Below are 14267 nucleotides of genomic sequence, written 5' to 3'. Positions count from 1 at the left end.
GGGTAGACAAATATAGGTTGGGGGCCTAAAAAAAAAAACAGAAAAGGAATAACTGATCCCTATATCTATGCAACCCGATGTCGTTAACCTTTGATATTTCAAACAATGACTTCTAAAATATGAGATATCACAAGTTTACACTGTTAATCAAGAAGAAACGGGGAAAGAGGTGAAATCAATGCTAAAATAAAGTAATTTAATGATTTTTGAATTCCTCCAGTTTTCCTTAAAGGCATCGATAAACTTCTTGAAATTTGAGAACTCTTGAAATAAAATAAAAATTTGATTTTGTTGATTTTGTTTAATTATGTAAAATAGGAAAAAGCCTGTTTTATAAAAAAAATCAAAGATTTCATAACATTAGAAGAAAATTATTTTGATTAAATTTGGCTTTGCACTTTCTGTAAAATGACCATAGGAATAAAATTATATTTATACATTAATTAAAAATCCCATATTTAACTGCATTAAAGTAAATTATAAAGGAAATTGAGTCTTTGCCACAAACTCTGAATTTATATTCCCTATCTTTAAATCCCTGTGTGGTAGACCATAGATTTCTCAAACTATGATTACTGTTGCATCAAATAATCTTAGTTTGAAAAAACAAAGGTTTGAACCATCAGGCTGCAAAGATATAGGGATTAGAAAAAACTGAATTTGTGGCAAAAACTAAATTCCTTTAGAATAACTTACTCAGGCAAGCCTCACAATCTCTATCTGGTAAATGATACGGGCTACAGTAAAATTCTCTGAAATATCTAATTTTAGGAATCCTTATAATATTATTTCACTAATATTGTTATTGTGTAGATCTATAAAGAACCCTTCAGATAGAAAAGATGAAAATAAGAATATTGACAGAGTATCAAATATTGAACAGCTCTTCTTTGAACTGCATTTGATTGATCAATAAATCTGTAATCAACTTTAGTGAATAATCTCGCAGTCTTCATCAGGATGAGAAAAAAAACCTAAGTTAAAAACATAGAATATGGCATGGTTATAATGAAAGGAAAGTTAATTGCAGTTGCGTACACTCTGCGTACATATTGAAACCAGTTCTCTCTGGGCGGAATTTGTAAACATGTCAGGCTGGGACATCCAACTTGCGTTTACATTACCGCCCAGAGACAGTACACTGCAGTACAAAAGATGCGTACACCTCTGAAATAACTTTCCTTGCATTAGTACCTTGATGCATTTCACCTTACACGCGGCAGCTTCCCTCTGATTTAATCCTTGTCCCTCCCAGTGAGCTGTTACTTTCGATCCCAATAATACCAATTCAACGTAAATTTTCCTTTTTTGTTCTTTGCTGTGTTTTATATAAAACAGGAGTACAAGAAAAGACAGTTTAATTTTAGACCAAAACGTGATAGAATTTAAGTTGGTAAGTCTACGCCTTCTTAGAAAACGGTTCTAGGATTTCTCTAATAAAAAAAAATGTTAAAGCTGGATCCGTTCCAAAAAACTAAAGAAAATCAATAACACTTTACATTGACGATTCCTTTGATTAACAAAACACACCTGCATTACAGTACAGTTCAGTACAGTACGGTACAGTACAGTACACCTTTATTAGGTTAAATGTATCTATTGAACCACATTGACCCTGTTTAAAGACACTCGTAGATATATCTTTTAAGTATTAGGCGAACAGAACGTTTTTTACCTTTGCTTTTTGGGCACTGATTTCATGCAGACAGAACAAGGCTTAAATCCAAAGCTTCCCAAGTTTTTTAGTTTAAATATTTTGTTTTGTTTCCTGAAATAATATTCATTAAAAGGACTGTGTTCCTAAGTTCCTCCATTTACCCTTAAAAATGAATGAAATTTCCATGATTTTAACTTTTTTTAACTTGAATATTTTTAATGGTGGTTTCTTTGTTAAACTGGCTTTCTTGCTTCAGGAACAATGGAAAAAATTATGACACCTTTCGTGGAAAGAAACACGACGACATTTTCCACAGACATAATCAGAGAAAGGTTTAAAGGGTAGCGGTGTGAATCGGACATAGTCCTCTTTAAATGGGGGGGTTACGTGAAATTACAAAACATTTCGTTTAAAGGGAGTGACCGGCTATGTAAGGTAGTTAAACTGAGTATGTAGTGTTGTGGAAAACTTCTTTCGGATTCATTTGAGACATATTAAACTTTTTAATATCTGTAAATCCTGAGTTTGAGCGCAAATTCGACGTTCAAAACTCCTACTTTGGGGGTGTAATGCAAGGTTGTAATGCAAGGAAAGTTATTTCGGAGGTGTACGCATATTTTGTACTGCGTGTACTGTCTCTGGGCGGTAATGTAAACACAAGACGGATGTCGAAGCCTGGCATGGGATCCGTCTTTCACATAAAAAATCAATGAAATAATCTGGTCATAGAAAAATACCATGTGAATTATCAAAATTATCAAAATTATCGAAATTTAATGCTTTTAACCCCCTCGGATACTTATCGAACAATGATGCATCTATTATTATTTACAAATTCCGCCCAGAGAGAACTGGTTTCAATATGTACGCAGAGTGTACGCAACTGAAATTAACTTTCCTTGCATTACATCTTTGTGTACTAGAATCTATTTGGGAACGCCCAACTCAGATATACACATGTTATTGTACTGTACCCTGTGGGAGGAATGTAAACAAAGTTACAAATCCAGTGCCCCCACAGAAGTTGAAGGGAAAGGAGTAAAGCTCTGATGTGATATTACAGTCCAGCAAAAAAAAACAAGTTAATCTATCAAGATAGAGCGAATACTTATGATTTTTGGCTTTCTGGTCAATATGGAAAATACAATAGCAGTATATTCTTATTCCACCCCTTGGGCCCTTTTCCCTCAAAAATGATGTGTTGCCCCTGAATTCTATGTTTTGATCTCCTCCCACTGCAGTACACAGATTTGACGCATCAGATATGGCGGTTCCTGGTCTATATATTTCTTTGCCCCTGGGGTCTTAGGGCGCTCTTTTTACTAAATAGTAACATTTTTATCTTTAACATGTTGCGTTTTAGGCCGCACATTTTTCTGTTTATTCACTATATATGTTATTCAAAAATAGTTTAAAATAAACACATTTTTTTTCGACCTGTCTTGTGATATACCACAAAAACTCAGACATTGTTTGTAAATGTGAAATTGAATACTTTTTACCTGAATTCTTTATATCTCGGTAGACCATGGTCTCGGCCTCTAAACTCAGTAAGAAAATCCAGCGAATAAAAATTAAAAGATGGTGTACCGTGTATTGTGTATGCACTATATAGTGTACACTGCACTAGCTATGTACTTTATGTACACTGTACAGCACACTTTAAACACTGTACACTGAAAACTGTCATCATGTCATGAGCTTGAAAAAACTAAATTAATAAAACATTAATAATAATTAATAACTAGCAGAAGGGCCCGGCTTTGCCGTGGAAAAAAATACATTTTTTAAAATTTGGAAAAAATATTTTCGAATTTATTTAGCCTATAACACCCCCGGCCACCCCTGAGTGTCCACAAAAAATTTAAGCCCTATTGGTCCAGCTGTTTGTCTTGTTTTATTATATAGATAATATGTTTTAAAATCTTAATCCCCAGTGTAAATCTATTTAACACGAAAGACTTTCACAGATTTTTGGAGAAAAATTCATCCAGGCAACGCCATTTTGATTGAAAAATTTGGTCATTGGAATTTCCATCTTTTACAAGAAGCTATTTAAAAGAGCCAAAGGGACTTTAGGCGTAATTTCAAATGACACCATTTCTAGATTCACGATTCACAACGGTACCCTTAAAAACTTTGTCTGATCAAAGGTTGCAATTATGCAGTAACTTGCGCATTCTTGTTACAGAAACAATGTCGAGGAAGTTTTTCAAATTAAATGCTTCTCAAGCTTGAAAAACGTGAAAAATCTTCCAAATTATTGATCAGATTTAGGTTTAAACGGTACCATCGTAAATCGTCCCTTGCCCCTCAGTTCTAAATGGAAGGTCGAAACTACGTCTAGACTCTAGAGTATAGAAGGGTATTAAGGAGTTTCCCTCTGAATATTTCGGGAACTAAGGTCTGAAGATTCTGCCTTCTCCTTCTCATCTACAAAAGAGAAAATTATTCTGCAATATTTTCATACAATATTGACAAACAATATTTAATTTACTTTTAACAAATTGCTAACTAGCTGAAGCGCCCGGCGTTGCCCGTGGGGTTTTTAAAAAATCAAATTTTCAAAATAAAAAATTGATTCTTGCAAAAAAAACAATTTTATTTTTGAAGAAAATAAATTTGATTTTTGAAAAAAAAATCGATTTTTTAACCTATGTTACCCCCACGGTAGCCATAGGTTTCCTCAAAAATTTCAGCCCATTCGGTTTGGCCAGCTATAGATGACAAATATATGTTAATGAGTGAAGAGCTTTATTATATTATAGATAGAGATAATGATTATTTCATTATAACTATAATTAACAAATAAGTTTCTTATTTTTATCAGTTTGGGGAAATCTAATCAAAAACAAAAATTATTTGCTTCCCCAAATTTCAAGATTTCTGAGAATATTTGTTTAATTTTTACGACGAAAATTTTGTTTTTTAAGTATTCTTGGCGGGTTCACATAAATATTTATCGCGGATTTTGGAAAAGATGACTATGCACTGTATTTCCGGCAGCCAAAACCAGACGTCCTCATAAGGCAGTTTATTTCTGATTTATTTTTCTATAAGGAAGATGAGCGTATGCTTACAACCAGTACTCAATATATTATACTTTAAGTATGGTGGTTAACATTCTTAAAAAAGGAAGGAACGGTTTTGTTTAAAAGTAGCAAGGTAAGTTTAAAAATATTTTAATGGATTAGAAAATTTATTTTCATTTGTCGTCTCTCTACAAAAGTGACTTGAGCATTTCTTGCTTCAGGAACACATGTAGAAATGATCAAAGGAAATGAGTTTTTGTCACAAAATCTTATTTTCAAATTTTTATATCTTCTAAACCAAATGTCGTAAACCTTCGATATTTCAAACTATGCATTCTGTTCAACCAAATAGTCTTAGTTTGAAATATTGAAGGATTACGGTATTAGGTTGAAAAGATATAGAGGTTTAAAATTTGAGTTTGTGAAAAAGACTCAATTCCTTTAAACACTTTTCAAGTTAGTTAAATACAAGGTTATCTTCATGTCTCTTTAATACGATCCCTCTAGTAAATATCTACACAAACACAAATCTTACTTTTTTCAAGTGAACGGAGTTCTTTAGAGAGGAACAGGTTATTGATTAGATCATTGTTCAGAAAAGCATCGTCAGCTTGAGCTGGAATATTCAAAAGTCCAAAAAGAATATTCTAGAAATAAAAGAATTCATGGGGTTATTTTTTTTTCTTTCTCAAATTGGAAAATTCTTGAAAATTACACAATTTATCTTCTTCAGCCAGTTTGATCACATATAATGCAGGTGAACTAGGGTCAATTTTTAATCAAACCAAACCGACCCCTTGTACTGGCCTTTGTGATGCGCGGCAAGTACCGGCACAACCTGGTGCTGGCTAAGTTTCAACTTTGATGGTGCGGCTGGACTTGTTAAAGTATCCGGCCTATCCCACTAGCTTAGTTTAATGTGATGTTGGACCAGAAATTTTCATAAAGTGAAGAGACTAAAATTGTGAACTTCTTAAATTGATTGATTGATGGATTGTTAAAATCCAATACTTACATCTGCCCAATAAGTACATGTTTGGTTGGTACAACTAAATAATAAAAAGGTAAAGTTAATAAAAGAATATTAATAAAAAATGTGAACCCAATCTTTAAATTACTTCTAACTAATCAATTACAGCTTTAGACCCCCCACCCTTCAACCACACGCACACCGTATTTGCTGTAATAGTATTTAGCTCCGAAAAGAATGTTGCAGGGCATTACAGTTCAAGTTGCGCTTGCGCGCTCATATTCCTTAAATAATACTTTACCTGCCCGTTAAATCATCATCATCCTGACAGGTGGTGTTTACACAGTTCATCTGTAACATGCAACAGCGGGATCAATTTAGATCAGCATTAATACAGCGGGACCCATAAAAGTGCGTTCATGAAGCAATCCATTTACTTTTAGATTGAAAATCATCCTATGAAGAAATATGTACAGTGCATAACTGCTGTATTTCATGTTCCTTTTAAAAATCATAATATGAGTCAAAAGTCATCTTTCTATTTCACTGTTTTACAGGTCACCCTACAACTGTTAATATGTCAAAATCGATCTACGTAACAAAGAATTTTAAAAGAAAATCTAAATTTTAAAATAAGCTTCATGGTGTGAACTAAACACATTAGAGGACATTGACGTTTTTTGATAAATTCTGTGATATTTTATATTTCAGTGCATTTTAAATTAGAAAAAAATTATTCGATATTATTGAGAAAATGTGTGATCTTTAGAAATTAGAATGATTATCTTTGATCAATTTCAATAATTTCTTGGGAAATTGTGTTCAATTAAATTACTAGTTAGAAGTAGTTGAACTTCGAACACTAAATTGAACCACTTTTATCTTAATTCATAATCATAAGTTTTAAGCTGAACTATAGAAAAGATAAAATTTAAGCTATTATTAGAAATAATCTGAAACCTCTAGAATTGAAACTCTTACCAATTCATTATTAAAGAAAGCATTACTGAGATCAAACGAGAACATCTTTTTAGTTTTTCTTCGACGTTCGGTGATAGTAAACTGTGTACCAACTAGAGAGTGACCAAACCTAATAAAAACAATTTTTTTCATTTAAATTTTAATAATATAACAAAGTTTTACCTGAAGGACACAGTTGAAAATTCGTTGATAATGCTTGGGTTTAGATTATCATCATATTTTGTATCTTAAATAAAAAATGGAGATTTATGTAATGTGTACTCTTTTATGCTTGGTGGAAATTTTCTGCATGTTAAAATGGACAGCAGGCGTAAATTTGTGTGTGAATTTTTCTACCTGTTGAATTAAGAAAAAGATCAAATTCTTCCATCATAGCAGGACCAAGAACTAATAAAAGAATATATTGTTTATTTTAAAGCCATTTAATTATACTTTACAAAGGGTTCAACACATCAATTTGACCTTTTAAACATCCAGAACCAGTAAGGGATGATTTGCAGGATAAAAAACCTTTTAAAAGAATTGAGTCTTTGCCACAACCTCAAATTTTTCTAACCCTAATGTTTTCGCAACCTGATGGTGTAAATCTTTGATATTTCAAATTTAGAATATTTAAAATTGGTATGAAATAAAGGAAATCTATAGCCAGAAAACTGATGTTAGTAAATCTACAGAGTATAGGAAAAAATGTATTTACAAGTAAAAAATGAACAAATAAAATGATACAAAATGATACTAATGAATCATGGAAAGCCGGAGCTCTCTGTCAGACCCTCCGCCTTTCATTCGCCTCGCACGACGAGTGAATCATCTGTCTTCCGACCCTTCGTGATAACTAACTCCATTTCGGTTTTATCCCAGGCAGATCCTATTTTCTCCTTCTCAGCCGTGGTTCATGACTATTGGCTTGAATTTAAACTAGAATATGGGGCAATGGTGGCTTCGGTTTTCCACGCCATCAAACATGCAATCAAAGCATGTTTTCTGGGTTGGCATTTTCTATGGAACAAATATTTCTCCACGTTATAAAACAGGTGACTTATCATCAGCCCCACTTTCCGTCCGACCTATAGCTATATACAAAAGAGCTAATACGTTGTCCTATTTATAGCCTGACTACTTGCAATCCGAGCTTAGCTCTGGGTCCTTATGAGGACTGAAGGAGTTACATCCAATCTGAGTTTAACTTCCAGGTTTGTACGAAAATTGAAGGCGTTACATCAATGGAACTACCCCTATTACGAGCTATGGAGCTCACACCGGTTACATCCTCGTTTGATTCTGTCATCATTAATAGTAATGATTGATGACAGAATCTACATCATTTCTGTTCTCTCTACCAACTGAGGGTTGAGTTCTCCCTTTGTGTCTGTAATCCCTCAGGATTATTTCCTTATTCCTGTTTAACTTTTTTTCCATTTAGAGATGAAACACATTTTCCATTGTTTCTCGGGTTTCCAGATTATGATTTATGTATTTGATTCTTGAAGATCATCTTTCGGTCCTTGTTAACTCTTGTCTTCCCTGTAGGTGTTTTAACTTTGGCAATTATTTCCTCACTTGGAAGAAAATACAGTTTCATTGTTTCCTGAGTCTCAGGATCCTCATTGTGCAATATCAGGATCATAGTGACTCTATATCTCATAAGCTGAGGAACATTAGTGGTTCGGTTCCACTGTCCTGGCTCCTGCTCTAGGAGAATTCAAAGATATAGGGATAAGAGTTTGTGGCAAAGACTCAATTTCTTTGGTTGATAGACAAAACAGAGCATTAGGTAAATATTTACTTAATTTTGAAAACTTGGGGTCAGTCATTTTTCGTCAAAATTTGAATTAAATATGATATTGCTTACCAACTGGTAAGAACTCTGAGTACACTACCAGCTGTAATTCTGCTTCAAGAATTCTGTAAGTATTGAAAAAAAAGGAATTGAGTCTTTGTCACTAACTTAATTTTCTAACGCCTATATCTTTGCAACCCAATATCATAGACTTTAGACTTTTTAAACTTTGTATTCTGCTAGATCAAATAATCTAAGTTGGAAATATAAAAGGTTTACACCACATCGAGTTGTAAAGATTTAGGAATTAAAAAATTTGAGCTTGTGGCAAAGACTCACCTATACTTTGTTTTAAGAAATTCCTAGATAACTTTTATTCATGTATTGTTAAATGAAATAAAAGTGAAAATGTTGTTTTATCTTCACAAACTTTCTTTTCCTGGAATTTAACAGTGTAAAACCAGTAATTGGAAATCAGGCATTCTCCTTAAGCTTTTATGTTCTTTAAGAAACAATATTTTAAATCCGTCTAATTTTGTACCTTCTAGTTTCTTGGAATAAAAATTCATCTCTAGCTTTTATATCCATTTTTTTCTCAGTCATATAGTCTAAAAACAACATGTCTTATTTTGTTTTTAATATTCAGGGTTATCCATACAGAATGAGACTGTAAAATCTTATTTACTATTTTAGCAAATTTGGTCCAGCTAATGCCATATTTAGAAATTTAAATGTTTACCTTGAATTGGCGGTTGTTTTCGTAAATAGTGAGCAATTCTGAACAAAATATGCTAGAAACATTTTTCTTTTCTTTTAATAAATAATAAAATCAATATCAAGAATTGATGAAATTAATTTTGTATTTTTAGCAGAGATATTAAAACTATTTTTATAGTATTAATAAAAATTAAGTTTAAATAAATGTCTAATATACATCGATGTTAAACCAATGAGAAAATTGATGATTGACCTTTTGTGCTGGTTTGACTAATGACCTATAAAGTTCATCGAACACAGACCTACTCTGTTCATTGACCACTGACCAATTATGTTCATCAAACACTGACCTATTATGTTCATTGACCACTGACCTATAGTGTTCATTGGCCACAAACATATTATGTTCACCGAACACTAACCTATTGTGTTCATTGATCACTGAACTATTATATTCATTGACCACTGACCTATAGTGTTCATTGACTACTGACCTATTATGTTCATTGACCACTAACCTATTGTGTTCATTGACCACTGACCTATTATGTTCATTGACTTCTGACCTATTGTGTTCATTGACCACAGACCTATTATTCTCATTGACCACTGACCTATTTTGTTCATTTACCACTAACCTATTATGTTCATTATACACTGACCTATTATGTTCATTAACCCAAAGTGTGTGCATAACAGCCAGTCCTGGATGTTCAACAACTCTTTGATCTCCAGATATCTGAACATTAATTAAACATTGAACAGATATATGAACATTAATTAAACATTGAACAGATATCTGAACATTAATTAAACATTAAGCAGATATATGAACATTAATTAAACATTAAACAGATATATGAACATTAATTAAACATTAAACAGATCTCTAAACAGTTATTAAACATTTTAAACAGTTAATAGGTATTTTTTTTTTTGCCTTTTTTCTTATATAATTATAGTTGGGGCGGAGGCGTTTTAAATTGAAAAACACCAAAAGACAACTCCGCAAGTTTAACGGGTGTTGAAATAGACCAAAACTCAATTAAATTCAAATATAAGATACCGAACACATCCCGCGATTCAAAAACTTCGGCTTGAGCCTTAATTCCTTAAACCCAACTTTAAGACCCGATCTTCGACCCAACTCTGACGACAGCTGTGTCTGCACATGATTGATAGCTGGCAAGATCTTCGGCTCGACTTGCGGAGTTAGGCCCAATGAAAATAATACCAACCTTGGTTGGTTTTAGTGGAGAATGTTGAGACCTATTCTCATCAAAACACGGAATGCGCCGATTCCTACCATAAAAATCCGCCAAATAGAATATTAAACCGGTTTGTTGAACTCAACTCTGTGGAAAATAAGATGCAGCTTGAATCCGAAAGCTCAAGCCGTAAATAAGGCCCAACATCGTAGCTTCTCTAGTTTTGAAAAAAGTAAAAAAAACCATTTTTGTTCTTCTCACTAGCTCTTCAGTTCATGGAGATATAATGGAACATGTGGAAATTTCTTATTTTCAGAATGTATTCTACTGCAATCTGCATGATGATGAGTCGCTGCGCATCTGCATTCTGCATGCTGGTTAAAAAGAACCTTTTCTTCCAATGTTAAATTAATTTTTAAAATTAAACAAATGGCTAAACTACGCGTCATGAACGTTTAGTATAAAAAGTCAACCCACTTATTTTAGAACCTTAAAACAAAGTCAAGAACATGCCCATGGTTCTCCTCAATCTAATTTTGAGACAAATCGGTCCAGGGGTTCATGAGTTATGATCGGACGCAGAAACAAACAGAGATTACTACTTATATATATATATATATATTGATACTTATTATAACATATCATATAACATATCATATAACATATCATATAACATATCATATAACATATCATATAACATATCATATAAAATATCATATAACATATCATATAACATATCATATAACATATCATTAACATATCATATAACATATCATATAACGTTCTGCAAAGAGTTCGCTTCACAAAAAACTTAAAGGGGTTAAGATGAATTAAAATTTTTCTTTTTAATCATGTTTTTTTTAAATAGTTATTTACAGGGAAGATACTAAAATTTAAGGGTTCCCCGGGGTTAAAAAGTTTAATTTTCCCAAAAATTAGTTGTAAACAATTTTCGTATTTTGAGATGAAAATGCGCGATTTTTTTCACGAATATGCGCCGAGTGGGTCGTAATTTACTTAATTGTCCCAAGAGATTTTAAAAACCTTAACGTCCCTCTGTTGAGGAAATTATATGGTCGGTAATCTTGTTCAAAATAATAACGATGATTAAAAATGTAAATGTTTTTGTATCATGTGATTTGTGTAATCTGTTATTAAATATAAGTTAAAATAAACTACCGACTTTTCTAATAAAGATTAAGGTTGTATAAAGTGTCCATATATCATATTACAGAATAATGCAAAAACTAATTAAAAGATATAATTACCATAATCGGTTTATTAAATTCTAACTTTTATTATCAAAACTTCATATTGAAATTTGAAGTACAAAAATTTTTTTTTTTCAATTTGGTCAACTTTTTTAAAAATATATCTATTTTAGATTTATTTGCTGTGCTAAATTTCTAATAATAGATTAATAAAGTAAAAATATTGCAGCTGAGCTGAAAACTTTAGAATGGTGGATATCGAGATGAATGCTTGATCGTCTCTTTTTCTTAATCTCGAGACTAACCTATTCTTAAAAGTGTATTTGGCGCGCCATGTAAGATTAATATAAAGAAACGGGAGGAATTCTCTAATTTTAAAAAAAGTCGGTTTATGATTTTTCTCTGCTATATCCAAGAAAGAATGGTTTAAGAAGAAAATCAAAAGTGTGTCCATTGGATACTCAGATTAAGTAATCGGGATTAAGAATATCTCATTCTAAAGTTTTCAGCTCTGAGCTGAAAACTTTAGAATGGGATATCCTTAATCCCGATCGGTTAATTAATCTAGAGATTAACAACAAGAGGAGAACAAGCAATATTTAATCTGGAGATTGAGAAAAAGAGGAGATCAAGCATTAATCTCGATATCCACCATTCTAAAGTTTTCAGCTCTGAGCTGGGATTAATGCTTGATCCACTCTTTTTCTTAATCTCCAGATTAAATATTGCTTGTTCTCCTCATGAATTTAATCTCCAGATTAATTAACAGATCAGGATTAAGGATATCACATTCTCTAAAGTTTTCAGCTCTGGTTGTATTAGTATAGATCTGAAAATTTACCTTAAGATGTCCTTCTGTTTTTGCAAAATTTCCTCCTTCTCCTACTTGGGTTCTAAACAGAAAACATTAGAATTCAGTACTAATTTGCAAAAATATGACAGGGCAGGATTTTATCTAAATTAGCAAAACATAAAATGTAGAATAAACATTTCTCTCTTAATTTAAACTATTTAAAGGCAGCATTCAAGGCAAAACACTTTTATTTTAACTTTAATTTCGATTTGGGATTGTCAAAGGAACTGATTCCTTGCCAAAAACTCTGATTTTCAATACCTATATCTTAGTTTGTGACAAAGACTTGCTCCTTTGTAGAGTCTTAAGTTGTCTTATAAGTCTCATCCTTTGTGGGCAACCCTGTATATTTTCATCATTTGTGATCAGATGAAGGTTTAAAGGGTACAGTTGTGAATAGGGAATGTCATTCTGATCACTCTTAATAACTGCTAGACGCTAGTCCAGCGCGGCATGGCAAACCGTGTCTGTTAAAAAAATCCCCTGAAGTATGATGAAAAATCTCCAAACCCTTATTTTTTTAATCTTCAAGAAATCCCAAAAAGTTCTGAAAATCTGAACAAAAAATTGAACCAAATGAGTCAAATTTATTTTATGGTCAGAATTTAAGTTATTTTTCAACTAATTCGTAAAAATCTCAGAAAAATTTGCATTTTTAAGAAATTTGAAAAATCCCTTACATTCCCAGGCACTTCTAAAATGCCCGAATCTGCACTTTTTGAGAACAAAGCTGAATTTTAGTCCCTTTAAGTAGGGCTGGGTAAAGTTCTGTTAACAGAACGAAGGTTTTTCGAAAATTAACGGAAGATTCCGTTAAAGAACGGCAAAAACCGTTAATTTTTAAATCGTTTATGAAACGGTTTAGCCGTTTGGAAAAAAAATAATAAATTAACAGTTAAAAACGAAAACGGTACGGTTTTTTGTAAACAGTAAATTTTTTATTTCTACTTGAAATTGCATCAAACTATTTAAAGAAATATATGTTTTTACATGTTTTAATGTTGTCGTACGTCTATGTTCATAACCTTTATTGCTGAGAATAGAGAATAGAGTTAACCTTTGAATTTTGATAAAAAAAATGGAGTTTGTCCAGCCTTGAAAGAATCTGGGTTCTCCTCAGAATAGAATAAATATAGTTGATTTGGATATCTAGAATAGCTGATTAATAAAGTGCTAAAGTGCCGTTAATGATTTGACAAACCGTTAACACCGTTAATACTACAAAAGAAAGTTAACAGCTGCACTGTTAACAATTTTTTAGGAGCTTTGCGCCAATAATACTGAAATAGACTGTTAGTGAATGCGCCGTTAACAATTTTTTAACCATTAATGAGTGTTTTTTGGTGCTACGCTGCGCTAATTAAAAAACGGTAAATGCCGTATAACAAAACGAACGTTATGTTCTTACCTTTAAAATTAACGGCTACCTGAATTTATTTTTATTTTTTAACAGTTGGAACTAATTGTTAACGGAAGGGCTAGAAAAAGTTGGAACGTTCACAGCTCGGGCTGGGCACGTTCCAACTTTTTTAAATAGTTCCGTTCCGTGCTAAATTGTTCCGTTCTTGTTCCTTTTTTCTTGTATCGTTCCGTTCCGTTCTGAGTAGAAGAACGGTCTTCCCGTTCCGTTCTTGGCGTCCTTATTTAAAGAATGGTTCAATCCCTATCGTTCCGTTCTTAGTCAAAGAACGTTTCCATCCCCCCGTTCCGTTCTTAGTACAGAACGATTACCAAAACCGGGTTACCTTTAAACAAGGGGGTGTACAATTTGTAGATTTTTGTAAAATATTTAATTTTCATAATCAATATTTCAATAATATCAAAAAGAAATAGAAATAAATTATAGAAAACAATTTCT

The 14267-nt window shown here is 32.4% G+C and overlaps 1 protein-coding gene across 1 annotated transcript; it reads right to left on the bottom strand.

Annotated features, from left to right (window-relative positions):
• Nucleotides 1-222: 222 nt before the first annotated feature.
• Nucleotides 223-12475, bottom strand: LOC111698999 (chorion peroxidase; the record flags this gene model as incomplete). Its single annotated transcript, XM_023469514.1, is given in 16 exon segments — nucleotides 223-263; nucleotides 697-752; nucleotides 1676-1768; nucleotides 3160-3198; nucleotides 4039-4090; nucleotides 5225-5336; nucleotides 5705-5738; nucleotides 5961-6010; nucleotides 6641-6749; nucleotides 6803-6866; nucleotides 6977-7027; nucleotides 8493-8545; nucleotides 8962-9028; nucleotides 9160-9197; nucleotides 9800-9876; nucleotides 12398-12475. Coding segments are annotated over 15 exon segments (891 nt in total), but the record flags the coding sequence as incomplete, so codon positions are not given.
• Between the last annotated feature and the right edge of the window lie 1792 nt (nucleotides 12476-14267).

Source organism: Eurytemora carolleeae, unplaced genomic scaffold (genome assembly GCF_000591075.1).
Source record: "Eurytemora carolleeae unplaced genomic scaffold, Eaff_2.0 scaffold129, whole genome shotgun sequence".
NCBI classification, from domain to species: domain Eukaryota; kingdom Metazoa; phylum Arthropoda; class Copepoda; order Calanoida; family Temoridae; genus Eurytemora; species Eurytemora carolleeae.
Note: the sequence above shows the minus strand (reverse complement) of the source record. Positions and strands in the feature narration are given on the sequence as shown.